General features: G+C 35.2%; 1 protein-coding gene across 1 annotated transcript in view; it reads left to right on the top strand.

Annotated features, from left to right (window-relative positions):
* LRRC7 (leucine rich repeat containing 7) overlaps positions 1-26894 on the top strand; it is a 396137-nt gene that overhangs the window by 145257 nt on the left and 223986 nt on the right. Inside the window, exon 4 of the mRNA XM_081144600.1 lies at positions 14270-14387. Within this exon, the coding sequence (XP_081000726.1) occupies positions 14270-14387 (118 nt within the window). The remainder of the gene's footprint in view (positions 1-14269; positions 14388-26894) is intronic.

The raw sequence follows: 26894 nt of genomic DNA on the forward strand, positions 1-26894 counted from the left end.
TTTTCTAGAAATTTAAAGGATAGATGTATTGAAAATCAAGGAAACACAAAATGAAGAAGTTCAGAAAGTACTTTTTTTTATAATCTAGAGAAAAAATTCTCCATTAATTCCGTAAAGGCTGATTTCATTCTGGAAGTGAGTCGAAATTGCTGCCTTAGTAGACTGCCTTCTTTCATACAGAACCACTTCCCGATACAATTCTTAACCAGGGACTCCTGGGAAGTCAGGCCATGCTCAGCTTGTTACAGGAGCATGGGATTCCTTCAGTGTAATTTCGAGCCTGGCCTTCCATAGAACTGGCCAGTAGTCACATGGAAAATCACCATGTAAACATTTGCTTTCAAAATGATGCACAGGTATCTGAGGCCATGTAGTGCATTTGCTTTAAAGAATGACAATTAAAAATTTTCTAAGAGAGAAATGTGAATATGTTATGGAACCAAATGCAAAATTCATTTGAATTGCAAAGAAAAACCATGTTTGCTCTGTTCTGCTGTTAGAGGAACTGTGATAGAAGTTCAAGAGAGCCTAGACTAAACTTCAGAGATAATGAACAGTTCCTTGGGTAAGGAGAAATGATGGGAAAGAGATGCAAAGAATATGCATAATGTAAACTCACAGGTATTGCCCGGCAGCTAGTATTGTTTAACTTCAAAGGTCAGCTCCAGAATTCCGCTGCATCCTCTAGTCGCTGAGATGAGCGGTTAGCAGGGACACATCCTGTGTAGTGGAGAGCAGTAGAGTTTTAGAATCTGGCAGATCTGAATTTGAATCCCAGTTTGGGGGAGGTCCTCAGCCTCAATTTCTCCTCTAGAACCTTCTCCCAAGAGAGCATCCACCTTGGAGGATTGTTTTTGTCATCTACCAACCTTGTGGGAATTCTTCATTGTTGTAGATTAAAAAACATAATGCTTGTAAGGTGTTAGCGTGGGTCCTGGCGAAACAAAATCTTCAACAAATGATGGCAATTGTTAGGAGCTGCAGTACCTTAAAGAACACCAAAAGGTTGACTTTTTTCTGTAAAATGAGAAATGATACTCCCACTTTACAAAAAGGAAATCCTTTTCTAAATTAATAGTGATATAAAAAAGAGACATTATTTTGCAGATATCCAGTCTTCCAAAATTTAATAGGAACAAATAATTAATTTTTAATAAAACCCTAGAGATATTTATGTTTTCTATACAAAGAGGCAGCTTGCTGTTTCTGTAATGAGCCCCAAACAGCAAAACTGGGCTAAATCTTGACCAGAGATTGGTGGGAATACCAACCTTCTCTCTCTCTTTTTAAAACCTTTTCACTGCTTCTTGATTTCCCGGTAACAGTGTAGCCTTGCTGTTGATTTTTCATTTTGGCATGTATGTGCGTGTGCGTGTGTGTGTGTGTGTGTGTGTGTGTGTGTGGTATTTATTGCCAAGAGGGTTATGTTTTCTGTTTTCTTTAAATGTTAAGTGGATAAATTAAAGGTTTGTTCTCTTTTTTTGAAGTGACAATAAAGGTTAATTATGTTGAATATAACTCCCATGGCCCTTAATTGTCTCTTTCCTGTTTGTCAGTGGCCTTAAATAGGAATAAAGATTCTCTTTATTTGTTCAAAATAATTAAGAACTGACTCCATAAAAGCTTGTAATATATGTTCACCACATGAATTTACTCATTAGCATTAACGATGGCAGCTTCTGTCATTGCCAGAAGCACCACCAGCCTGCAGAGAAGGTCTAAGTCCCTGGAGAAGTGGAGCAGGGCCAGGGTGAGGGCCAGCAGGACAGGGCGTGGGGGATGCTGACACAGGGAAGAGCACATTGTCAAATGTAACAGGAAGGCCAAGTAAGGCAAAAGCTAGATGATCCATTAGACTGGGCAGCAAAGTTTCATTTGTGACTTTTACAATAACAACTTTAGGGAAAGGAGGAGAGAGCACCTTGATCTTCCCGTTCTCTCTAGGTCATCACATCCATCCATTCTCCTGTTCTCAGCCACCACACTGAAGACTTACAGATCTACTTGACCAGTTAAACCCTATTTCTCCATTTTCAGATTTGTACATGCTTTCTGGATTTACTTGATTATTTCACTCAACAAGTTTAATTTCCCCTTGAAACCTGTCTCCTGTGCTGAATTCTGTGTCTCAGTTGAGTGGCCACCCAGTCCCAAGGCCAGGATCCTGTCATATTTTGCTTACTCCTTCCCTTCCTCTTCAAACCAACTGCCAAATCCTGTCAATTTTGCCACCTCTTTCTTAAATCTAATCTCACCACTCCACTGTATGAACAGAGACTTCATCAGGCCCTCACCCGTCTCTTAGCAGACTAATGGGACAGTCTCGTTATTGATATGAACCCACCCACCCCCAGTTTATTCTTCACACATCCAACAGTGATGTTTCCAAATGTAAATATAACCAGGCCGTAATCTCAGTTAAGGCTGTACCCTGTCTCCTCTCTAATTCACTGGGGGAAAGCATGCAACTGAGGCCCCCCACGGCCTGGCTGTAGCCTACCTCTTCAACCCCTTGCTTCTCTTCTCACACAAAGTGTTCTGGAAACACAAAACTCTTTCTTGCCTCTAAGCTCAGGCTGTTTCCTCTGTCTCATATGCTACTCTAAGATTCATCTCAGCTGTCACCTCCTCCCACAGGTTTCATTCTTCTCTGACTGGCACAGTTATTTAACTCTCCTCTATGCCTCCACATGATCATTGTGCATGTCTACAGCTGCACTTACCAAACCTATGGGGATTACTCTTTCAGTACATATTTGTTGAATGCCTATTTTATTCCATGGAAACAGGGTTGAAGAGGAGAGACTCTAGAATATGAGACTTTGTCTATTTAATCTTTAAACTAGTACAGCATTTGGTTCAAAGTTAGGATATCACTAAATATTTGTTGCATAATTAACTATAATATGCTTTTGTAAAAGTGGATTATAAAAATATGTATGCAAGATCATATAAAAACAGAGTAGTGCTCTGTCCGGAGTGGCTCAAGTTGTTGGGCATTGTACTGTGCACCAGAAGGTTGCTGGTTTGGTTCCTGGTCAGGGCACATGCCCAGGTTGCGGGCTCAATCCCTGGTAGGGGGCATGCAGGAGGCAGTCAGTCAATGTTTCACTGTCACATCCATGTTTCTCTCCCTCCCTCTCCCTTCCTCGCTCTCTAAAAAAATCAATAAAAACTATTCTTAAAAAAAACCCACACATTTAAAGCTGTGCTTTTATATTCAGATTTCACTTTTTCTTGTTTTCTTCTTGGTGTTATTAGTTTGCTTCCATCAAGTAAAGCAATCATGAATATGTAAGTTAAAGAACATTTTCGTTTAAAATTTTTAAATGCAATTGTTATCAGGAAAAATGTGTATGGTAAAGTGCTATGCCAATATAACAGATATATTCCCTTCCTCTAAGACAATGACAAATGCTAAAATAACCTTGCTGTTCCAAAGGGAAAAAATGATTCAGAAACGCCTTTGTACAAATTGTTGCTGAAAAGATCTGTATTTTAAAACAACAGCAGTGATAGTTATTGTTTTCTAGGATAAAATGCCTGGGTATTTATTGTAGTTGCTGTCTTCCCACGGGGAGGAAAAGAGCTCGTCTCCACAGCACACTCAATATTGCTAAAATGCACTGGAAGGGATTATAAGTGTTCCCTTTTCCTGCAGCTGCAATCTTATTTGATGCTACCAGCAGTTGTCAGGCTCCACCCCTCCCACACCAGCCCACAGCTCCACCCCTACTGAGACCTTAAAGTGTTGGACCACAAAACCTTCCCTTCTTTGTCCATTTACTACTGGCACCAAGTCATAATGATTTCTCTTCCCAGTATGTCTCCCTCCTTACCCCTCCTGACAGTGCCTTTACTAACACTCTCATTATTTTTCATCTGGATGTTCCCTAATCACCCACTGCCTTGCTTCTGGTCACAGGTGCCAGTTGTTACTCAAAAGCAAAAATCTGAGACAGTTGCTTCCCTACTTACGAACATTTAAGGGGTGGATGCGAATGGGAGGGTGCAGTGTAGACTAGTTTGAAAGGCAAATTCACACATCCAGGCTCTCTAGGTTAAGGGCAAGGTCTAGGAATGTTTCTTTCGGAATAAAATGCAATATGCAAAACATTTTTATAGTATTTCTACATTACACTTTATTTTATTTTTTGTATTTATAACTACTTGTTGACTATACACTTGAGGAAGGGGCTACTTAGTTCATTCATCTTTGGGTCCTGGCACTACGTGTCACTGAGCAGGTGTTTGGGAAGTGCTCATGGACTCGAGCAGCCAGGAAGGAAGGGAAGTGGGAAAGAAAGAAGGGAAGAAGAAAGGAAAGAAAGGAAGAAAGGAAGAGAGGGAGGGAGGGAGGGAGGGAGGGAGGAAGGAAGGAAGGAAGGAAGGAAGGAAGGAAGGAAGGAAGGAAGGAAGGAAGGAAGGAAGGGGAAAAGGAAGGAGGGCAGGAGGGAAGGAAAGGAGGGGAAAAAAGAGAGTAAATGGATGTCATAATTAGAAACTTACAATTTCACCAAGTGCATATGTAAAACCATTTTTCCTCTGTTTTAAGTTGACTCTTTTCTTAGTAAAGATAATTATCAACACTTACATTAAACTAAATAATTTAAAAACATTTTATTATAACGTGCACAAAATAATTATCTCTTTGAAACAGCTTTCAAACAAACTTGGAAACACTGCAGCTTGCACACTTTTAAAGGGATTCAAAGGAGGAACTTCTAAGGAACCAGCTATTCAGTGATGCCAGCTCATTAGACAATCAGACCTTTTTCCTGGTGGAATCCACTTGTGCCAGCATATGGCATCAATAAACGTCTCATTGAATATTTATGATTTTATATGAAACTTTTCAGGAAAACATTTTGTCTTTTTAAAATTCACAAGCAACGAATACTCTTATTTGTCATGCAAAAACAAACAGCTTATTTCCTATTTTTCTGGGGAACTGTTTTAATATACAGTTATTCACATTCCTGACGTTTTTATTGTATCCTTGATTTTTCCAAGCCAGACTATAAAGGTGATAATAAAATGCTAATTCAAATTGTAATAGTTAGCATTTGTATAGCACTTCAGGGTTAGCAAAGCGTTAAAACATATACTCTCATGTAACTCTAATTTAGGTTCTTGTTGTCAATAGTCGTTGAATTTAAATCTTCTCCCCTAATCCCCCTGAGACCATTAGGATGGGCTCAAGATTCCCTGTCTCATTCCCTCTTCCTTACCAGACGGCCTCCAACTGTTGTCACTTGTCACTGTTTTCTTTCCAAAGCATGGATCTGACGATGCAGAGAAAGCAAACGTGCTGCAGTAAAAAAGGCTTTGTATCAGACAAAACTGAATGTGAATGCCTGCTCTGGTACTTTCTTGGTATATGACCTTATAAAAGTTAACTTCCTGAGTTTTCTCACCTGCAAAGTAGGGATAATAATACCTTCCTTTCACATTGTTGCAAGAACTAAAGGTGATGTAGTTTAAAATCTATCTAGTGCCTCGCAGATATACACTAAGCACTCCAACAAATTGCGACTCTCTTGTTATCTGTCACTCCCCTGCATAAGAATATTTCTGAAACAACTATTTACTGAGAAAGTACCATGTTTCAGGCATTGCATTATACATTGAAGATGCAACAGTGACTGGAGAAGCTCACAGTCTAATGATCTCAAAACAGGGACATCCAGGCTTCAATAGGGATAAACACAGAATGTTATGAAACTACACAAGTAGAGCATGTAAACCAGTCTTAAGCTGTGATCTTTTTATTTTTTAAACCTCACCCTAGGATATTTTTTTCCAATGATTTTTAGAGAGAAAGTAGAGGAACGGAGGAGAGAGAGAGAGAGAAAGGAGAGAGAGAGAGAGAGAGAGAGAGAGAGAGAGAGAGAGAGAGAGAGAGGGAGAGAGAGAGAGAGAGAGGGAGAGAGGGAGAGAGATCACCATGGGAGAGACACATCCATTGGTTGCCTCCTGCATGTGCCCTGACCTGGGCGGGATCAAACCTGCTGTGCGGGCCTACGCCCTCTACCTTTCCCTTTTGTATGCAGATCAGTGCTCTAACTAAACTGAGCCAAACTGTGATCTTAAAGTTGGGAAGGCCTGAGTTTAGAGAATAGGGTAGAGAAAAGATGGGAGAGGGTGGGGAATGGAAAAAAGCTTCAGCTGTGAATTTGGCATTTGCAAAGGTGAGGCAGAGCACGGTGAGTGCAGAAACTGGCGGCAGCAGTGTGGCTGGAGATACGTTAGTGCAGGTCCACAGAGGGGCAGGTGGGAGGAAGAGACAGGGACAGGGCAATGACAAGATGAGAAACTGAAGAGATGAAGGGCATTGAAAACCACATTAAGAAATTTAAACTTTGTCCCTAAGAGAGCAGAGAACCTTTGAAAAAGTATAAGCTGGAGATGGACCTGACCACATTTGCATTTTTAGATGTGACATTTCATGACCTGTCACAGGAGTCCTTAACTTGGTCCACATAGCCATGCATGGGTTTCTGGTAATTTGCAAGTTCCTTGAAATTGGACACAAATTTGTGTGTGTGTGTGTGTGTGTGTGTGTGTGTGTGTGTGTGCGCGCGCGCGCACGTGTGTTTTTCTAGAGACAGCATCTGTAAGGCTGACTCAAAAATGAATAAAAATCATCATCTAAACACTTCCTGTAGGATAAAGCTCAGACTCTCATATCTTTTCCATATCCTGGCTAAAACCTTCATTTTCTGTTTCCTTCCACAATGATTAGAATATAGCCACTTTTCATTTTTTGCCATTCATGATATTCCTCTGAGTCTTTCCTCCTAGCACGGCTCTCTGTACGGCCCTGCTCTTCGCATGCAGTCCACCCCTACCTCCCCACCCACCTTCTGCTCACAAAACTACCCCCCTCTCAAAGTCTGGCTGAGCTATTTCTTCCTTCTCCAGGCATTTTCTTATTTTTCTTTCCCACTTTTCTCTAGCTCAAGCACATTTCACAGTCATAGAGTTCAAATGACCCAGCTGGAATGAGGGATGGACAAAGAGACCAGTGGACTAGAAATAGAAAATCCAGAGACTGACCCATACTTATGTGGATATCAGATGTACAACAGAACTTGTCTTGCAAATCAGTGGGGAGATAATGGTTGTTTTTAAAATGGTGGCAGAACAACTGGTCATCTATAAAAGGAAAGGACTGGATCCTACTTCCTATCATCCTCAAAAATAAATTCTACAGGCGTCAAAGCAAAGCATGAAAACCTTCAGGAGGAAAAAAATTGAAGACCATCTGCACATATTAAAACTGAGAGATAAATTTGACTGCTGTAAATGCCTTTTTATTGAAAGATAACATAAAAAGAATGAAATGTTGAGCCATATATTGAGAGAACTGTCAAAAATTAGTATCCAGAATATGACAGTCTTTCAAATGAATGAAACAAGAAGAAAAAAAATGTTCAGTTTTATTAGTAATTTGGTAACAGGTGTTACTGTTTTACATACCACAAATTGGAAAAAATTAAATAGTCTGAAAAGATCAAATTTTGGAAATAGTATGAAGAAATAAGGATTGATATCCCTGTTGGTGGGAATTTCAGTTGTTAAAACCACACTGGAAAACAATTCTATTATTTTGTAAATCTGAACATACGCTTACCTCCTCAAAGAAATTTTTGTATGTAAGTCCACTAGCAGATGTAGATAAGAATATTCTTAGTAGCATTGTTCATATTAGAAAAAATTAAAATCAACCCCAAAGTCTATGAACATTAGAAAATGTAAGAGAATTGTGTTATATGAAGCATAAAGTTATAAAAATGAATAGACTTTATAAATCAACTTGCAATAATGTTAACAACATAATATTGAATGAAAAAGTCAACTTGCAAAAGAAAGCATACAGTATTATTTCATTCTTATAAACAGACAAATCTAAATATTTCTTTTTAGGATTACTGATGAATTTCAGGCTGCAATTTAATCCCAATTATTCTACCTATATTCTGCCATTTTTTACATAATATTTTATCACCATTTGTATTTTGTAACTTTCACTATGACTTTTTCTCTGACCCATGAGTTATTAAATATAAGTTTTTATATCCAAATATACAAGCTTTTTAAGTAACCTTTGCTTAATAATTTATAACTTAATTGCTTTATGGTTTAAGAATTTGGTCTTTTTATTACTAACTTTTTGAAGTTTGCTGAAACTTCCTTATGTCTAATACCTGGTTAACTGCCGATTTTTCATAGATACTTTTTTTAAAAAAGTTCTCATAGAGGGTGATTCAGTGCTCTATACACGTCCACTCGGACAAGCTTGTGGCCATCAATTCTTCTATAGCTTTTCTTTTATTCTTGTCTGTTTTTAATCAATTATTGGGAGATATGTCTTCACATACCCTGTTTTGATAGTAGATTTGTAACATCTACTTATAGATATGCCAAATTCTTCTTCAAATATTTTAAAGCTATGGTACAAGGTGCATACACATTTAGAATTATATTCCTGCTGATCTCAAGTGTTTATTAATATGTGTCACTCTTTCTCTCTAGTACTATGCATTATGCTTTAAGTCAGTATTGATGTATACACTTTTTTTGGTTAATTTTGTGAGTTTTATCATTTTTTCCTTCAAGTGTTACATGTATCACTGGTAATAGTATATAATTGAATTACTTTTCATTTTAATCCACTCTGATAGTCTTTGTTTTTTAAAATTGGAGAGATTAATTCATATTTATTAATGGCAACCGCTGGTACATTTGCATTAATTTATTCCACTCTATTCATTTTTATCTGTTTTGCTTCTAAGTACTTACTTGTTTTTAAATTATATTTACTACAGATTTTTTTCTCTTTATCTTATTTTATTTATTTTGCCTCTACACACTAGGAAATTATACATCTTATATATTTTTATTTAGTTGTTATCATAGAAATTTTAATATGCACATTTAATTTTAATCTAAAGTTAACAAGTATCTTTTCCCTCCTCTCAAACAATGCAAGAAGAATCTGAGAATGTTTTTAATCTGATTTTTTTCCTGATATGTATGTCTGCATCGTTCAGAATTCTGGTTCTACATTAATTTTCCCCAGATTTATTGAGATATTACTGACATATAACATAAGTTTAAGGTGTACAGTATGGTAATTAAATGCAAGTATATTTTGCACAATAATTACCACAAAACATCAATAAGATACCACCTCTCTCTCTCCCTCTCTCTCTCTTTCTATCTCTCATCATTCTTTCTTCCTCCCCCTTCCCTCTTTTTTTCTTCCTTCTTTCTTTTCTTTCTTTCATCTCATTTCACTCAGAGCCAAAACTGGGAAAGACATGCATTCCCCACTGATTCCCTTCGCAAGGCTCCGTTTTTTCATCTAGACCCCAGCTCAATATGGAGTGGTCTCTAAGCCAGTATCCCACCCTGTTCAGATCCCAGCCAGTTTTCTGGCTTTCCACTTGCAAAACAACAACAACAGCAACAACAATAAAACCTCACAGCCTTTGTCCATTAGGGACCAATAGAAACCACCAAAGCAAAAGCTAAACACAGACCTACTTAACTCTGCGTTATTATCTTGTTATTCTGGATTTTGAGGAATTCCTGTAGATTCTAGCCAGAGCTCAGTTATCCGTGAAAGCAGTGGTGTGTATGTTGGGGAAGGGGGTAGTTTTGTTGTACTGAAAGGTTTTTCTTTGACAGTTTAGTCCACCATACTGCTGAAAACAGAAATTGGCAATATCTATTATTTTTCATTTTCAGTGCTAAATGTAGACCATAGCATATAATCGGTATTCTGTCATTCCATAAATTTATTTTAAATGCACGTAGATGTTGTAGACTCAGAGCATTCATCCCAAGATCTAAGTCTCTGCATATATCAAGCAAATATCTGAAACTAGCTTGAATTACAGATATTTTGAATTGGGAGTATCTTTAGGCGCTACAGGAAAGATGCAATATTATACCTCTTCAGACTTCATCTGCTTACTTGGGTGACTCATTTTTTCATCACCTCTTCCAAGAATATTTTAATGAGTCAACCCCATCACCATCATGAACATAATCTGGTTCAGATATCCTCCCTGTGTGTTTTTACCATACCAGATATTAACCTTGGCATAGTTTTTTTCACACTGTATTTAATTTATTGTCTAAATATTAACTTGTAAGGAATTTGAGCTCAGTTGCTATGTCTTGTTCATTTTGTATATCTTGCACTGGGCATTGTGTCCAGCTTGTAGCAGGTATCAATTAGTGGCTTTCAATGAACAGATGCATAATTCCTTTTAGAATATACATTTTTTGCTCCAAATATGTTTTTATTTTCAACCTTTAGACCTTTCTCTTTGTGTTAGCTCTCTTAGAAGACACCTAACCATTGCTTTCTTGAGTCAGGAATGTAAATCACATACTCTTCACAAACCAATTTCTGTCAGAGCTAAATGCTTCCATTAGCCCAAGAAAAAGAACTTTAGTACACAAATATTTTAAGACTCAAAACAATGTTACTGTTTTTGAAATGCGAGATATCAATAGCAAGTGGAAGGCAGGATAGCTATAACCATTAACAGTCTTATTCTAGCTACCAAGTATGTTCACTATTTTATACTGTATTGAAGAATTATGCTTATTTCATAACCATCCTTGACTTCATTTTCATTCAAAGTTTGAATCTTGAAGGAATCATTAAAATGTCTTCTTAATTTCTTTCCAGTTTATAGATATCATGACTCATATTCAAAAGTTCACTTTCACTTTGTTTATGAAATTAGATTCCACGATATTGTTTACCCCTCTGAAACTTCTAATCCTATAAAATACCACTTTTAGCTTTAAAAGTGGTATTAGTAAAACTTTACTAATTTCCCCTCTACTTATATAAGTATTTGTTAAAATATATTTATTAACCACATAATATGTACAAGACACTTCCTACTGACTTTTGTATAAACAGAGGTGAAACAGGTTGCTACCAAGATGTATTAGATATGATTTCTGCCTTCAAAGATCTCATCATCTAGCAAAGTAAGAAACAGGTTAGATAGATGATAGATGATAGATAGATGACAGATAGATGACAGATAGATAGATAGATAGATGATAGATAGATAGATGATAGATAGATAGATAGATAGATAGATAGATAGATAGATAGATAGATAGATAGATAGATAGATGATAGATGATAGATGATAGATAGATAGATAGATGATAGATAGATGATAGATAGATAGATAGATGATAGATAGATAGATAGATAGATAGATAGATAGATAGATAGATAGATAGATAGATGATAGATAGATGATAGATAGATAGATATAGATAGATGATGGATGATGGATGGATGGATGGATGGATGGATGGATGGATGGATGGATGGATGGATAGAGATGATAGATAGATATAGATAGATAGATAGATAGATAGATAGATAGATAGATAGATAGATGATAGATAGATGATAGATAGATAGATAGATAGATAGATAGATAGATAGATAGATAGATAGATAGATATAGATGATGGATGGATGGATGGATGGATGGATGGATGGATGGATGGATGGATGGATGGATAGAGATGATAGATAGATGATGATAGATAGATAGATAGATAGATAGATAGATAGATAGATAGATGATAGATAGATGATAGATAGATAGATAGATGATAGATAGATAGATAGATAGATAGATAGATAGATAGATAGATAGATAGATAGATAGATAGATAGATAGATGATAGATAGATAGATAATAGATGATAGATAGATAGATAGATAGATAGATAGATAGATAGATAGATAGATAGATAGATAGATGATAGATAGATAGATGATAGATAGATAGATAGATGATAGATGGATAGATAGATGGATAGATAGATGGATAGATAGAAGGATAGATAGAAGGATAGATAGATAGATGATAGATAGATAGATAGATAGATAGATAGATAGATAGATGATAGATAGATAGATGATAGATAGATAGATAGATAGATGATAGATAGATAGATGATAGATAGATAGATGATAGATAGATGATGATAGATAGATAGATAGATAGATAGATAGATAGATAGATAGATAGATGATAGATGATATAGATAGATGATAGATAGATATAGATGATAGATAGATGTTCCTCTGTATCTGCATACATAAATATTAATTTTGGCTAACAGTTATCATCTCTTAATATGTGTTAATCACAGTTTTACATGTTCACAGGTAATTCACTCCATCAAATCAAGGCCATTGATTATAAGACCCACCATTATTATAGTAGCACTAAGAAGCATTCCTTAAAAATTGTAATTTACTCTTGATTATAAGATAGCTCCCAAATATCAAAAATGTTAATATGTGAAAAAATGCAGAACTTAAAATTGGCACAATACAGTAACTCATAAAGAAATTGATAGGTTCAGAGACATTAAGCAACTTGCCTAAGACAATACATCTAGCAAGTGGGTAAGTGGAGATTGAAGCCGCATCAGTGTGATTTCAAATGCCGTGCTCTTATAGCCACTATACCAGCGAGGTCTTGGATTCTCTATGTAATACGCTGTTCAGGAGTTACCATATCTTTTGCTCCTGAATGGTTTCATTTAAAGCTGGAAAAGAATACAGGGATATGTTTTAATTCCTGAGAGAAATTGAGAATTTAGTTGAGATGATGATACTTGAATTTCAAAAGAAGCCCACCTCTGTTTTGAAAATTTGTCTAAATTTGGCATAAAATGGTTATAATAATCATACTAAAGAACAGTTAGCATCCCTTACCAACAGCAGTCATGAGGCAATTGATTTTTTAAATCCATGAATGTATAACATTAAATCCATGAATTTATAACATTACAATGCATGTAGATATAGTGACCCTTACAGGGTGATATAACTGGACAAAAATTTAGTTAACTTTTACCAAGAGTGTAGATATTTGTTTTTCTGTTTTTAAGGGAAAAATTAACAGTTCATAGAAATTATCTATCAAACTTTCCTTTTTAACTTTTATTAAGAAAGGGCAGTAATATTTCTGTACAGCATATTGAAATTCTAGCACTACATGAAGTATTGCAAATAATCTTTGTAAGGAACCACAAATGATTAACCAAAAACAAGAAAATACATATTTCATTTTAAGTAGCAGACAGTACAATCTATTTTTTTTAAATCTAATGAGTTAAGAAATAACAACTATGGGTTACATTGTTTCTGCCTATAAATAATGAATTACATGTAAGAACAAGCGGTAGTTAAATGTACTCTGGGCCAATTGCATCGTCATGGATACCAGAGACTTCATCTGTGGAAATTTAGCAAAACAGAATTAGAAATGTCAAACAGAAAGGATCTCATTAAGATAATTCTTCCAGAAATGAATAAAAATTCTGTCCCAGCTGTTCATATCTTGAGTAGTCAAGATGAAATGGACATAGCTAAAAAATCTGGTTTCCCAAAATATAGTACTTTAAACACTTGCATCAGAATAACCAGATCACTAGAGTGCGTGGTAAAAATACGCAAGTTGACCTGCGTCCCAGACCCACTGTGTCAGTGCGTCTTTGGGTGGAGCTCAACAATTCACATTTTAAGCTAGCACCCCTACCTACCAGTGATTATAAGCATACTGAATTTGAGAAGCATTGCTTTAACATTCACTGTTTCCCCACCTAGTGCTTTGTACTGAAGGCATAAATTAACCAATCACTAGTGATTATTTTCACCAAATATCAGAGGTTAAATGTTTCATTTACTAGATCTTTATGAGCACTGTGGGGAGACACGAAAGAAATGCGAGCTCATGTACTCAACTGTACATTAATTCTCGCATGTCATATAAGCAACTGTTCAACATGATTAAGTTGAAGTACTATTTTCTGAAATCTAACGTAGTGGCAGGAAAAGAGAATTGAGGTGATCTTCGCAGCTGTGGTAGTAGAAAGGAAGGGACAACTCCAGAAATTACTTCAAAGAAGAAAATCTATAGGGTCAGTGGCAAGTTGAACATTAATGGTAAACAGAAAGGGGAAAAGTAGAATACCTTGGGTTTTAGATCTGGGTAGCAGAGAATTAGTGAGGCACTAACGTGGGGATAGAACACATTCTAAAAGCAGTCAAGAGTATGGGTGGAAAAAGGTGCGAGTTTGTAGCTGGCCCGTTCACTACCATATTTATAAAGATGAATTGAATTTTGTTACTGAGTTTACGTATGAATGGAATTAACCAAATTGAGATCTAATTAATCTTTTTTTTTTTTTACAGCAACTGTTCAACTGTCAAGCTCTACGAAAACTAAGTATTCCTGATAATGACCTTTCAAATCTGCCAACCAGTATTGCTAGTTTAGTTAACCTTAAAGAACTCGACATCAGTAAAAATGGTAAGATTTCATCTCATCTCTACATAACTTTTTTACTAAAAATATGCTTTAATGTTTTCTCTTAGCAAATGATATAACACTTTTTCTTTGATTTTGTTTGCAACCCTAAGTTAATTTTATTGAGGAGTTAAATCTTAATTTATAAGTCAAAGACAGAAAACTTCTCTCCCCTTCTCTTACTGGTGTGACTGATTTCCCTCTGCATTCAGATATGTTATTTAACCTTTTTTAGAATTTTTTACAGCCTTTACAATGTTTGTTTTCCTCATTCTCAGAACGTGTGGTGGAGGGTCAGGGGTATTTTACGTAAAAATAGAAAACATAGATCCTTTAAGGCATCATAATTGAGTTAGAGATATGCTTGATAGTGAACATAGTGCTTATAATTAACAATATGATCTTGTAAACTTCAAATTTGTTAAGATAAATTATATTAGGTGTTCTTAACACACACACATACACACAAGTAAAAAACAAGAAAGGAGAAACAAAACAACCAACAAAGGGACACAGGACATTCTGGGAGGTGTTGGATATGTCTAGTAACTTGATTGTGGTGATGGTATCATTGGAGTTTGCATATGTCCAAACTCATCAAATTGCATATATTAAATATGTGCAGTTCTTTGTGCATCAATTATACTTCAATAAAGCTGTTTAAAAAAAGGGAAAAAGGAAAAAAATTAATTTGAGTTCTCTAAAAAAATAGAAGTTAGGTAAGATTGGCTTGACATTCTAAGTAAACAGGAATCTTAATTTAATCTGTTTTGTTAAGGACCACCAGGCAAACTTCTTGATCACATTAAATATGACATTACTAAGAAATCCTGGACCATCCTGTTTAAAATTAAGATCTTGCTGTTGCTATTCACTGAGAGCAGACCTTATTACTCCTTCCAGTTTTATCTTTTTAATAACATTTATAAGAAACTGACATACTATATATTTACATCCTTTATGTATTGTCCGGACTTCTCTTAGTAGAGCTAAAATTCAGTGATGTCTCAGTGTCATTGTTGTTTTTGTTACTGGTGTATCTGTATTGCCTATAACAGTAGGTGGTGCATTGTAGGAGCTCATCACACAGTTATTGAATGAATTTATGAATGAAGGGTTCTTCTGGATGAACATGGAACACTGTTGAAATGTACCAGTGTGAATTGCTAGTAAGATTTCTTCAGTTTAAGTCTATGAGAGTCATAGAGGAAGTTTATTGTCACTGGGGAAATAAGACTAACACCTATAAATGATCAGTGAGTATCATAAAACACTGTACAATGAAATGCTTAATTACATGGCACAAATTCTTAGAGAATAGGAAGATTAATTAAGACTGCTTTATTATTAGAGCAGAGTTCAAGTAAAGGACGTAGCCTGAGGATTTCCATGACACATAGTGGCATCTGGATAAAGAAGAGCATTTTGTTTGAAAGAAACAATAAGGATACAAATGGGACACGCACACATTCATCTGTACCAATTTGACTTACCACTTAGAGGGTTTTCAGGAAAACAATTTCAAAAGGATCATATACATGATTTTACTCATGTGTGGGATATAAAACTGAAACTCATAGACACAACAGTATGGTGGTTAACAGAGGGAAGGGGGTAAATAGAGGGTAAAGGGGGTGGGCACACAACGCAATATGAAGATCATGTATCATAGAAATGTGTACTTGAAACCTATATGATCTTATTAACCAATATCACCTCAACACATTTAATAACATAAAAAAATGATAATAAATAAAAGGACCATATGCAGACTTAGAGAATAGCAACTAGACTTAGGCCCATTGAAAGATGACATTACGTCTACCTTTATTCTTTTAAGATTAGATTTACAGGCTACATATTTATATGGGTTGGTATTTCTGTACTTTATTAATAATCAATACTGCTTATTTATTTAAATATACTCACACATCAAATGCTACTTTCAGATTACAATTTCTGAGAACTATAGGATGGCCAAATCTACCACATCCCTTGGCCTTCAGAAAGGTTTAGCTGGAGATTCCAAATAAATAAAAATCTATCTTAAAGAGGATCAGAAAAAAATTCATCACCAAATATAAATACAGAACTGATAAATATGAGACTTGGGGGAACTTAAGTTTGTGAGCATCCCTAAACGTCCTTGTGAGTATTATTTAGGGACATTTAGCTATGTTTATGATCTCTATATTCTGGAAATATTTATGCAAAAAGACACGCCAGACATGGCAAGCCGCTCTGCCAGGTTAGTCTAGTACAAAAGGTTAGATGAGCATGATGATCCACGAGCTGTTGCTAGAAGTTACACAAACAGTAAAAGATGTTAACACATCACCCCTTTCAGAAATCATGCCTTAAACAGCTGTCACTGAATGCTGTGGCAGAGGCCTGGACCGTTACTTAAGGAGCATAATACATCCTTTGGGAACCTGTCAAGCAAAGAAGGAGCAGATAACAGAGATAAGTGCCGTGTCAGCAACACATTTAGCAAGGTTGGGATAGCCCTGGCGGAAAAGAGGCAGGGCATGAGAGAATATATGAGAGAATGCCAATACCAGTATTGGTATGCAGAGACAGAAAATGGAACATTTATTTTTAGATAGAGACTCATTTAATTGCTACTCGATCTGGTAAAAATTTGCCTGAAATGTGCCTGAAGTTGATGAGTGTCTCCTTATGATAATCTAACTCACCTGGAGGCTGAGTTTAAACCTGATCTTATTTGCCCATGTGGCCTCCAATCTTTACTTTTCATTTTCAGTTTTTCCACCTGCCATCCGGATTCACAATTTCTCCTTCTATAATTCAAAAATACTACTTTATAATAAAACCTTTAAAGAAGTGAACTATGGAGTGCAGAAAGATATCTACACAATTTGCGTGAATAACTTTCATCGACCTCTCCCACCACATCTCCAACTAACATTCCCTCTTCCATTTCATCCGCAGGCATTCCCAAATGCATCAGCTGTTTATTGTGACATAACGAACTATATTTTTTCTTTGCTCAAAATATTCCTTTCTCCCCTCTGCTGCCCCTCATTAACCAGAAAGAGTCCTCTTTACCTTTAAAAAGACTTTTCAGATGTCATTTATTCTGGGATATTTTCCTGACACCTTATACACAAAGAGAATTAATTGCTCCTTCCTCTGTTATACCTTGTGTATGATTTTGCTTTGAACTTGTCTCACTTTGCAATTTAATATCTCTGTATCCCCATATATTTGACTAGATTGTTAAACCCTTGAAATCAGGTGCTATTTTCTTCATCTCTCTATTTGAAGCCACTAACACGGTACCAGGCATACATAGTGGTGCTCAATAAATGTTTCCCAGCTTAATAACATTACACAGTAACATTCTTTTAAAATATATAATACTTATTTAAATAGGGTGGGAGAAAAGTAGGTTTACAGTTGTTCTTATGGAAAATAGTACAATAATTAATCAATAATAATAATACAAGAATAAACTGTTTCGCATACTGACAACTGTAAACCTACCTTTGCCCCACGCTGAATTATATTACTGTCAAGAGCCTACATAGGCGATGGTCCTCACCTCTTATACTGAGGACATGCTAAGTGCTGTGACTGAGTGCTGGAAAATATAGAAATGAAACTGCAATAAATAATGACAAACCACTGAAATCAGCTTTAACCTGTCATACAGTAATACTTTTAATTAATATCCTTGGTCTTTGGGATAATGACTACTTCATTCAAGCTTTGACCTCTCCCTTGAGCTTTAGACTGATACAGCCAACTGCATGCTGAACATAGCTATAATATGTCCCACGAATACCCCCAAACCTAATATATTTCAATGCGAATTCATCATCCACCCCAATCTGCTTTTCCTTCATTATCCAGTTCTCTGTTAAAGTTACTGTTATCCACACAGGCCTTCAATGCAAAACTCCATTCTTCCTCTGACTACCATTCATTCAGTCACCAAATCCTGCCAAATACACCTTCTAAATATGTCAAGTCTGTGTTCTTTTCTCCATTCCCATACAATCTTAATTTAGTTTCTTTATTTTTTCTAGGCTATTTAAATAGCCTCCTAATTGGTCTCCCCATCCCCATGATTGCCACCACTGTTCCCAAACCCATCCTCCACAAAGTAGCTTTAGCAACCTTTCTAAATTGCAAATATAACTAGGTTGCATTCACTTTAGATTCTTCAATTGATCTAGGAGAGAGTGTAGGCTCCCTAACACAGCATTAAAAGCGCCCACAATTGACCTCCACCTACACTTCCATTCCATCTGCCCATCTCACCAAAGATGATTTACACTTTTTAACTTCATGGTCTATGTACTCATATATTTAATGCTATTTCACCGTCTCTGTGATTTGATTTTATTTTCTCTGCCTAAATCATCTTTCACACCTCTTTTACCTGGCTCAATATTACTCATCATTTAAAATTCAATTTAGCATTAAAAACATTTGACAGTTATATTAAAATATTGACGTAGTCTTAATATTTAAGCTATTAAGCATTTTAAGCATGAGGAAAATAATGAAACCACAGCGTGCTCACCATGAGATTAAAGTGTTAATGCTTATTATAGATATCACATTCTAATTTTTTTTTTAAATAAATAAAACATTACAGAAACTTGTAAATTCTCATTCCTATCCCTTCCCACTTCCTCCCTCTCAGAGTTAGTGTGTTTAAAGTTTCAAGGAAGTACCAATACATTATATATATTGTTCTGCAAGTTTTTCATTCCACGTTATGTTTCTGAAATTTGTCCTTGATGATCAATGTGGATCTAATTGTACAAGCAAAGTACCAAGTTCCCACTGCTTCATATCTCTGCCAACACTTGGGGTTATTAGTTATTTTAAATGTTGGCCAATCAGATGGAAGGGTATTTTAATTTATATTTCCCTAATCACTAGAGGAGTTGTCCCCCCCACCCCCGTTTCTTTTTCTCAGCAAGTGTAGAGTATCTTGCTCTACAAATTATCTATTTTGGTCCATTTTTATTTTGGATTGTTTGTTATACACGTGGACACTAGTCCTCTGATTAAATGGCTTACAAATGTCATCTCTCAATTCGTGGCTTGTCTTTTCACTTGGCTTGAGATGCCATCTGCCATAGAGAAGCTGCCGCTTTAATGTGCTAAAATGTCTCACTCTTTATATCTTACTTAAGAAAGATAGAAATTTTTGTAGCTTACTTAAGTTTTTTTCTACACTAATACCATAAAGATATTGTATATATTTTCTTCCATAACTGTTAGTTTTTCTTTTTACATTTAGGGCTTTAATTCATTTCAGACTTATTTTTTGTGCTATATATGATCAAAATTCCATACGAATAGATGATTGTTTCAGCAACATTTATTAAATAGTCTTTTGTTTCCCCACTAATTTCTAATTCTACCTCTTTTACATACAAAAGACATTTTTCCAAACTCTCCATCCCGCACCATTGGCTTATTTGCCTATTCCTGTGCCAATAGCACATTGTTCTAATCGCTAAAACTTAATATTGAGTTTTACTATCCTATAATACAAGTTCTCTTTTTTTTTTCAAATATGTCTTGCTGTTCTTAGTATGCAATTCTTTCATATATATTTTAGGTTCAACTTGTTGAGGTTCACAATTTATTGGAATTTTTAAATTGGCTTGAATTTAAGGACTAATTTGGGAAGAATTAATATTTTTGTGATAGTAAGTATTGTAATTCACACACATGTTATTTACCTTTTGTTTAGGCTTGTATTTTTTTCTTTCAATAAATTTTTCAATTTTCCTCAAGAAAATATTTCATTCATTTTATTAGAGTTATTTCTAAGTAGTTTAAGATGCTAGTATTATAGATTGTATTCTCTTTCAAAAAGTACTGTATCTAAATTTAGTTGATGCTATAGAGAAGCATTACTAATTTTGATATATTGAGCCTACATTCAGCCAAGTGCTAATTTTAAGTCCTAATATATAACCAGAAGATTCTTAATTTTTCTGTATAAAGTCATATCAACTGAATATGACTATTTGTTTTCTTTTCCATTCTTATAAATTTATATCTTCTTGAGTCTGTTTTTTATAAGCTAAAATTTTCTGGGAAATCATCTAGTGCACCATCTAGTTTATCAATGTCATTGTCAAGCATTGTCCTTAGGCTTCTCTTTTGTGTTTTACAAATCTCTACCACACCTGTGGCTGTTTCTTCCCTTGTATCCCTAATATAGTTTTATTGCACCATCTATATATATATTTTTTATCATCCATCCTGCCAGAGGTTTTTCTACTCTACTAATTATTTAAATACTCCTTTGGCTTATTAGTCTCTCTATTGGTTGGTTATTGGTTTATTTTCCAATTATTGATTTCTACTTTATTACTTCCTACTGCAGCTATTTTTATCATGCATCTACTTCCTTAGGGCTTATTCAGTTGTTTTTAGTATTTCACTATATTTTTTTGCCATCTGATGTACTTTAATTTTTTTTCCCACCTCCCCTCTCTCCCCCCAGCAGTCACCACACTGTTGCCTGTGTCCATGAATTTTTTCTTTCTTTTTTGCTCAATCCCTCCACACACACACCCCCACACCCAACCTCCCCACCCCCCAACAGCAGTCAGCCTGTTCTCTATGAGTTTGTCTCTATTTTGCTTGTAAGTTCATTTATATTTAAAGCTTTTTTGGTTATCATAGTGTTATTGTGATATGTTGCAGATTATATGGTCTGGGTGATACTAATTATTTATTGACTTTCACATTGTGGCCAAGTATATGGTCAAGTTTTAAAATATAGTTTGCTTCTTATAATATAAATATATGTTCTCTGATTATTAGGTATAGGCTAGGAACCTAGTAATTATATACTTTTATTCTCCATTACATTATGAGTTTTTAAAGGTCAAATACTCTTTCTTAATTTTTGCATACTTGGAACACTGAAAACATTCAATACTTGGAACATTTACCTACTTGGAACACTGAACACACCTAATGAACTGAAAGAAATGAACTGGAAAATGAGATTTCAATCTCTTGTGTTCAGTAAAGATTCTATTATTTCATAAAGATTCTATTCTTCTCTTTTAAAATTAACTACATTAACCTTGATCATTTTTAAGAAAATTTCAGTCAACATTTTAAAATGTGATCATATGTGTGTGTGTGTCTATATCTATGTCTATGTCCATATCTATATTGAGAAGGAAAGAAAAGTAAATATCCATGCTGGATGTAAATTACCCTTTCTCTCTTAAGTCTTTCTGATCCCCAAACTACATGCAGCAATCCATGGATGAAGGCATCAGCTTTCCGTACCAATAGATCTTTTATCCTTTATTCATCATATCTTAATTCAATAGTAAAATAAAAACTCATGTCCACCTGAGATGATGCATTTTATATAATGTGATCTCTGAATAGTCTCAGCCTGTTTATAGAGCTGATTCATGGTCATAATGGAGTAAATTGTTTTATATGATAAAGCAAAATAATGAATGACAAGGTTTAATTAGGCAGTGATTTAGTTTTAAGTATGATTGTTGATTTATCATAGTTCAGAGAGACTATGACACTATAATTAAAGGACTTTAATGAAAATGAATTAATGTGAAAGCCCTTCCTAATTCTGTAGCAATTAAGTGATTTTTCTCTCATCCTCTAAAACTTATTTCTATACAAGAATATATTTTAAAAGCATCATAGTGGGCAAAATTACTATTGTTAGTCGTAATGAAAGACAATCAGAGTTGAAGGCATTATTTTGTGTTTTACCAGGTTACCAATTATTCCTCCCCTTCCCCAAATGCATGCAAAACACTAAAGACAAATAATATCCTCAATTTCCAGTAAAGAGAGGGTTTCTGTCAACCACATTCAATAAAACATATGAGTAACCAGTTAAATGATAAAAATCTTTCAAATATTGAGCATATTAAGAATAGAAATTCTGGTTATATCTATATGGTATGAATTCATAGGGAAGCTATTTTGGGATGCCTTAAGAGTGTTGGGTAGAAAATGTTACCAAGCACTTGTTCTCGATTGGCAATAAATATGTTCTTGGCTGTCTGACAAATCATTAAACCATTTGTTTAGAGTAAAGCTTATTATTTTGCCCTATTAAATGTATGACTTTCAGCACCCTTAATGTGTTACTTATCTGAAAATCACGAACACTTCCCTCACTAAAAGACTACTTTCCTTTTCTACAGAATCTACTTCTGCCCAAGATTATAGTGTTAAAATAACCCTGGATTGACTCCCTCTATTTCTGTTACTGAGCCTGATGGCAACACAAACCCAGTCTGTTCTACTGCCACCTTCTCGGCCTTGTGCCAGGACTACTAACTCTTTCAAATGTCTTCATTAGCAAATACAATCAACAAAAAATGTTTTTGTGTGTTACTAACACTTACTCCATGGGGGATAGAGTTTGCAATCAGGCAATATATCTAAATATAAGGAAGCAAGAAATTGTTCTCACCCTCTCATCTTCCTGAACTGTGTTGGGCTGTGTCACCTAGACTGATAAATTTCCCTAGAGTCACAGCAGAGCCTTTTCTGAGCGGAGTGATTAAGTTGTCTTCTGTGTCTCTGTAAATCCTAGAAAATTGTAAGAGAACAAAATCAGACTGGTATTGAAGCATTGTGAGCCCTCTCTCCACTAGGCCATACTCTCTCCTAGTTTCAGTGTAAACTCCTTGAAAGCAAGATGAGAACTGCTGCATGTTAGTTACACTCTTTCTAGATCCACAATAGCCATTATCAAGGTGTAGGCATAGTAAATGCTCAATAAAGTGGTTAATTGATATTGAAGGAAAAAATCATTAGTCAAATATGAAGTAAGGTTTTTAAACAGTTTGTTTCACATAATAGTGAATTATATGTTTATTGCTGAAGCAGAGAGAGCATGGGAGAAGGAATCTAGTGTCATTTTAATTCATTTTGACTAAGATTAGTTTCTCTGTGAATGAACTTGTTGGTCAAAATCATAAAGACTTCTCAAAATTATCTCTAGGCATGTCTTTAAGGCATGATCAGTTGCATAACTGTCTCAAATTATTGATTACCTGCATTTGGTTTTTCTCTTTATAATGCCACGAAAGTAGGCAGAATCTTGCAGACCTTTAGCTCTTTTTGCTTATGTACCTACTGAGTTCTTGGCTCCCTTCACTAGAGTGCTTAGAGGTAAGGCCAACCATTCCAGTCTATTTCTTCCCCTCCTCCCCCCTCCTCCTCCTCTTCCTCCTCTCTCTCTCTCTCTCCTCCTCTCCCTCTCTCCGTCCTCTCTCCCCCTCCCTCCTTAAGATATGACTGACCTGTACAGTTTCTCCTAAATTTGCTAACCTAATTGCTGAATGCTTTTGCTTCCTCCTCACCAGCAGATTGCCCCTCTGAAATCCCCCTCTAATCACTACTTACTATTCCGTAGAGTATTGTCCCATATCCCAAATATAGTTGGGGATTGTGGGCTAATACACAAAATAATATTACAGTTTATGCTTTTCAACATCAAAAAATTTTTATTTTATTTGAATTATTCTGAATAGAGATTATTCAAAAAACATTTCATATCACTCACTTTTGTTAAATGAGTTTAATTAATGCCATTGAACTCTCCCAGGTTGACTTGAGTTCATCATAGGCTATGTTTCTGGACTATTTTTTCATAGGTGTGGCTGCTTGCCTCTACACACAATGCAGTGGTATAATCAAATTCTCCTGTTAGCTTCATAGTCTCCCCATCACCACCTTTATTATCAGGCTACCAGTTACAGCTTCTTCAGACTGACACCCTGCTTGTTTTGAGCAGCCCCCCCCCCCTTTCTACTTGTTCCTCCTCATTGCTATCTGTTGAACTATATATAAAGAATACAAAGATTCTGAACTTGACTTATCACACTTGTTGGCAGTATGTCAAATTCAAAAATAACTTTATTATCTGATTATCACACTCAAAATTCCAGAAAATCCATACTACCTGAAATTTGACCAAATAATGATAGAACAGATGGAGTTTGCAATGTCCCTGTGAGAATGCTACATGGTCAACCTTGAGTGTGCATTAAACTCCGTTTCAGAATGTTGGGGTTATTTGTACTTGATACCTGCAAAGTATGTATGTAGGAAAAAAATGCAATATGTAGTACTTTGTTATAAATGTTACAGTGCCAATCTTGAGTAGCTAAAATTTATATCCAAAAGTAGTTTAAATTGGAGAGTTGGTGGAGGCAGCTTAGTATAGGTAAGATGTGGTAGTGTTCGGAATAAGGTTTCCTTGGCTTCACATCCTGGCTAGCCTCAGAGCTTCAGTTTCTTCATTAGTTAAAAGGGAATAATAAACCGCATTATAAAATTGTTGTGAAGATGGAAAGCAAAGTGCTTATAACATTTTCTCAATAAATTTCATTCTTTCTGCTCCTGAATCTATTTCAATTTTATTAGATATACAAATAACTGCCTGCTTTCTCGAAACTGAAAAAAATTATAAAAACTGGTATCACAATTAAAATATCACATTAATATCTCATAAATTTTTTCTCCTTTTTATACAAAATGTATATGGCACTTAAGTCGTAGAATAAGCCATTTGGGTCGATGATATCTGTGAAATTCATAAAATGAGCATTTCAAAATGTGCTATCCATAACTGTTATCACATGTACTAGTTTATATAAACATTTATAGCTAACTAACATAAATTTTAATGCATTAAGAGAACACTAAATAATTCAAAATTTGGTATTTGTAGGAAGTCTTTTATATTATGTTTGCATGGAAAGAGATAGTTACCTTTTTCATCTTAGAAAAGGTTATTTGAATCTAAAGCCTTTTACTAAAATCAAATGTTTCTTTCCATGTTTGTAGTGTTTTGGTTCATTGCTTCGAAATATTGATGCAAAAATATAATTAGATGCAATTTAACAAGTACTTGCTGAGTTACCATTGTTTTCCTGGACCTGATCAAGATAATGTCAGGAATATCAAGAAATTGAATATTCCTGACATTATCTTGATCAACTGACAAACAGTACTTTCTGACTCCATCCTGTCTTTCTAGAACACCTCTTCCTATACAACTCCAGCCACCCTTTGACCCCAGCAGAACCACCAATCTATTAGTGCCACCACCTTCTCAGGATTTCTTCCCTTCTTGATGTTTTTTCTGCCCTTTTTGCATGGCTTAAATTCCATGGTCAGTCATCAAATGACTTTCCTGGACACCCTTGCTTTTCTCTCAAGTCACCATGTATACTCAGTAAAATTACAATTCTGGCTGAATCCAGCTCTACCTGTTGCTGAAAGGATCTGGAAAAAAACCTCAATCACACTATTGGTATCACTTTAAGTTCATGATTTCAATATCAAAGTACAGCCTTAATGCTTCCCAACTTCTTTTATCCATTGACTTTCCTCTTCTGGTGACTATTTCGTGTTTTCTTCTGTCTTCAAACCTTCCACACCTCCTCTGCCATCTTCGTGGCAATTGACCCTACTCCACTGAGAACATTAAAGCTCTCAGAAGAGAACTTCCATAGGCTGTTACCATCATAGCTACCCATCTACCAGCGTTTGCACCCATATTCTCTGATTTCCCCCTGTTAGTACAGGTGAACTATGCCCAATCCTCTCTGAAGCCAGTCTCCCCACTAGATAACCATCCCCTCTTGCCTACCCACAGCCATCACTCAAGCAGTTCTTCTCCACCTCTACGACATCATCAAGATTTTCCTCTCTGCCTGTTTATTCTAATCATATACAGACACACTGTTATTTCTTCTATTCCAAAGAAAACTTGGATGTGACAACTGAAAAATAGAGATTAGAACTTGAATTGTATGGTCTACAAATGCTTGACCCTGTTTTCTCCAATAATCACAAGTAAAAATGATTAGAATAAGATATATTATTAAAGTAAAAGATAGTTATTTCCTTATTTATGGATAAATAAATTTGAAAATCAGTAAAACTCCATCTTAGAAAATGTGTATGTATGTGTGCATATTTACTATATAATTTAAAAACACATGTATATACATATACATCTATATATATAACCTTTTTATTATTCAAAGACACTGTGTTTCAGAAAATCTGACAGACCAGTCTCAAAGATTGGTAATAAAAATGTGGATTACAATAAAATCTGTCATCAGTTTTATAGGAAGTAACATAATGGGATAAAGAAGAACAAGAGATATGATGTTAAAAAATTGAATTAAATCCCACCTATATCCATTTCCATCTATAAACACTCATTAAGTATTTAAATAAGTCACTTAATTCTTGTGAATGTGTGGTTTTTCATCCATAAAATGAAAATAATATCGCTTAATGTATCTTCCTCACAAGATTATTTGGAGAATTAAATTATTTTACACACTGGCATAGAGAAGTCTAAGTTACCATTCCTCTTATTAACACATGAGTTTTATCTACTATTTATTAGGTACTTATTAAGTGCCAGACATGCTTCTAAGTGCTTTACATTAATACCATCTAATACTCAGGACAACTTTT

Source organism: Miniopterus schreibersii, assembly GCF_964146895.1.
Source record: "Miniopterus schreibersii genome assembly, chromosome: 8".
Taxonomy (NCBI): Eukaryota; Metazoa; Chordata; class Mammalia; order Chiroptera; family Miniopteridae; genus Miniopterus; species Miniopterus schreibersii.